Here is a 2,933-nt window from a genome sequence, read left to right on the forward strand (position 1 = left end):
TGTACATTTATTTATTTATTTATTTATTTTAAATCTCAGTGATTCATTTAAATATAATTACTGTGTCCTTTTGTCAAAATGTGAAGTTCTTTTACTGTGTGAGGTTCTTCTTTTGAACAGCTTTGTATATGTCATTGAACTTGAATAATGAAGTGATAATGACTATCTTCCAACATTGAGAATTCTGTCTCATGCCTCTATTGTGTGTTTTTGACATAATCTGTATTATCTTGTGCATGTAAATTATGTTTTTAACAGTTCTGATGACTGTAATGAATGTATAATGAATCATGTTTTTGTCTTAAAGCCTCAGGAGGACATCAGCTGTGTGTCCTGGAACAGGCAGGTCCAACACATCCTGGCCTCTGCCAGCCCGAGTGGCCGGGCCTCAGTGTGGGACCTCCGCAAGAATGACCTCATTATTAAAGTTAGCGACCACAGCAACAGAGTACGTAGTTTCTGCTGCACTCAGAAGTCTTACACATGCTGTTTCTGTCTGCCCATCTTAAACCGTCCACTGTTGTGTGTGTATTTGTGTTTTAGATGCATTGCTCCGGGCTGGCTTGGAACCCAGAAGTGGCCACTCAGCTGGTCATGGCCTCTGAAGACGACCGGATGCCGGTCATCCAGATGTGGGACTTACGTTTCGCTACCTCCCCTTTCAAGATTTTAGAGAATCACACACGGTAAACACACATGTTGAATTTAGCTTTCCTTTGCAGTATTAAAGGATTTAAAACATATTATCTTTGTCTCCAAAGCAAAGCATCTTATTCTTCTGTGTCCTAGAGCTCTGTTGTTCTTTTAACCACACAGTTTGAGATTGGATTTGTTGACAATAACAAAAATATAGAATATCGCCAACCTAATCCCTTAAAATGTGGCTTTTTAAGACATAATGTGCTGTTCTTTATATACAGGGGTGTCCTGGCCATCGCCTGGAGCTTGGCTGATCCCGAGCTGCTCCTGAGCTGCGGGAAGGACAGCAGAATCCTGTGCTGGAATCCAAACACAGGAGAGGTAAAACTATATAGGTCTCATTTACATGCAGCTCATTGACGCCACCAATCTACTGTTGTCCCTCTGATGTTGGTAAATCATCTGTTTGAACCTCCAGGTGCTGTACGAGTTGCCCACCAGCAGTCAGTGGTGCTTTGACATCCAGTGGTGCCCCAGGAACCCTGCGGTGCTGTCTGCTGCATGCTTCGACGGACACATCGACATCTATTCCATCATGGGAGGCAGCAACCAGGCGCAGAGCCAGAGACAAGCCGACCAGGTGAGAAACAAGAGGGCAGTCGAATAATACTCAACCTTAGTCATTGTCTGCTTTTATAGTTTGCAACTGTTCTGCATTTATTTACTCTTCTAGTGTTGAACCTACTCAACCTCTGTCCATATTGGCTTTTTATTTAGAGCTGCACATCATAAACTTAACTGATTTCTGGCATCTTCAGCAGCACCTCTGTGTCTAACCTGACTCTGGGTGTTCGTTACAGATAAGCAACTCTTTTGGGAACATGGATCCTTTTGGGACTGGACAAAGTTTACCTCCGCTGCAGCTGCCCCAGACCGCAGCCCCTTCTGGGACAGTCCTCCCCCTGAAGAAGCCACCCAAGTGGATCCGCAGACCGGTTGGAGCCTCGTTTGCTGTGAGTTTCTTTACTTTCCATGACATTGAGAATCTTTGTTTTACCATCTGAAAACACAGTTACATTTATCTGGCTTTGGTTCACTCCACAGTTTGGTGGGAAGCTGGTATCTTTGGAGAACTCCAAGCCGAACCCTCAGCAGCCTCAGCAGCCCACTGCACACGTTGTACATATCAGTCAGGTTGTTACAGAAACAGCCTTTTTGAAGCGCTCCGATCAGCTGCAGGCCACTCTGAGTGCAGGCAGCTTCGTGGATTTCTGCCAGGGAAAGATCGATGCAGCCGAAAACGAGTTTGAAAAGACTCTCTGGTCATTCCTCAAGGTAGTAAAAAACCCCCAAATCTCAATAAACTTGGACATAAATTATTATATTTGCAATAAACAATGGGGTCATTCTTTAAGCTGTGTCTGTTTTGTCTTTTCAGGCTAATTTCGAAAGTGATATCCGCAGCAAGTACCTGGAGCTTCTGGGGTACAACAAAGAGGAGCTGGCCTTAAAGGTGAGGTGTATTTTCTTGGCTCTTTTGAACACACTTTATATATATTTACTCAAAATATTTCAATAGTTCAGTGCTTTTATCAGGTGTGTTTGAGTACATCTTGTGATAACTGTGCCTGTTTTGTTGTCAGATTTCAGCAGCGCTAGAGGAAAAACCTGTTGAACCTCTGCAGGTAAGTTCGTTTAGTGAGCAACATAACTATTATAAGTTAAAATAAAATATGATTAAATAAAATATCAACAGTTAACCAATAAAAATATTAAGAAATATTAAGATATTAGAGGTAAAATCAGTAAAATAAGTAAGAATAAAATATGATAGGAATAGTTAAACATTTTGGGAGCTTATTCGCAGTCTTGCAGAGAGTTAGATGAGAAGATCGATACCTCTCTCATATCTGTCCGTCAGCAGACTCTTAGTTTAGCATTAAGATTGGAAACAGGAGAAACAGCTTGCCTGGAAAGCTCAAGAGACTCTAGGAAGTTGTTGTGCCGGACAAAAGGGATTACACAAACAAGATGTAACTTGTTAATTAGTGAGCATTAGAGGTGTTGATAGACAGACCGTAAGAGAGGCCAGTGCTTAGCTGTTTCCACCTGTTTCCAGTCTTTAAGCTAAGCTATGCTAACAGATATTCTTTCACCTATTTAAAAAATGTATCTCCGGTTCGTCATGTGGTAAAAACATCACCTCCTAATATGACCCAAATATTATTTTATGGTTGTTTTCTAATTGCGCTTCATTCTGGTGCCGCACATTATTTTTCATTTTCAGATTCCTG

General features: G+C 41.6%; 1 protein-coding gene across 1 annotated transcript in view; it reads left to right on the forward strand.

Moving 5' to 3' along the window:
- Nucleotides 1–307: 307 nt before the first annotated feature.
- The window catches only part of sec31a (SEC31 homolog A, COPII coat complex component), a gene marked incomplete at its 5' end in the record, with an annotated part of 14,626 nt that continues 12,000 nt past the window's right edge, over nt 308–2,933 (forward strand). The window contains 8 exon segments of the mRNA XM_035668279.1: nt 308–448; nt 544–686; nt 921–1,020; nt 1,118–1,279; nt 1,500–1,652; nt 1,744–1,974; nt 2,078–2,152; nt 2,283–2,324. Coding sequence (XP_035524172.1) covers nt 308–448; nt 544–686; nt 921–1,020; nt 1,118–1,279; nt 1,500–1,652; nt 1,744–1,974; nt 2,078–2,152; nt 2,283–2,324 — 1,047 coding nt within the window.

Source organism: Morone saxatilis, unplaced genomic scaffold (genome assembly GCF_004916995.1).
Source record: "Morone saxatilis isolate NCDOM2014 unplaced genomic scaffold, NCSU_SB_2.0 Contig21, whole genome shotgun sequence".
NCBI lineage: Eukaryota > Metazoa > Chordata > Actinopteri > Moronidae > Morone > Morone saxatilis.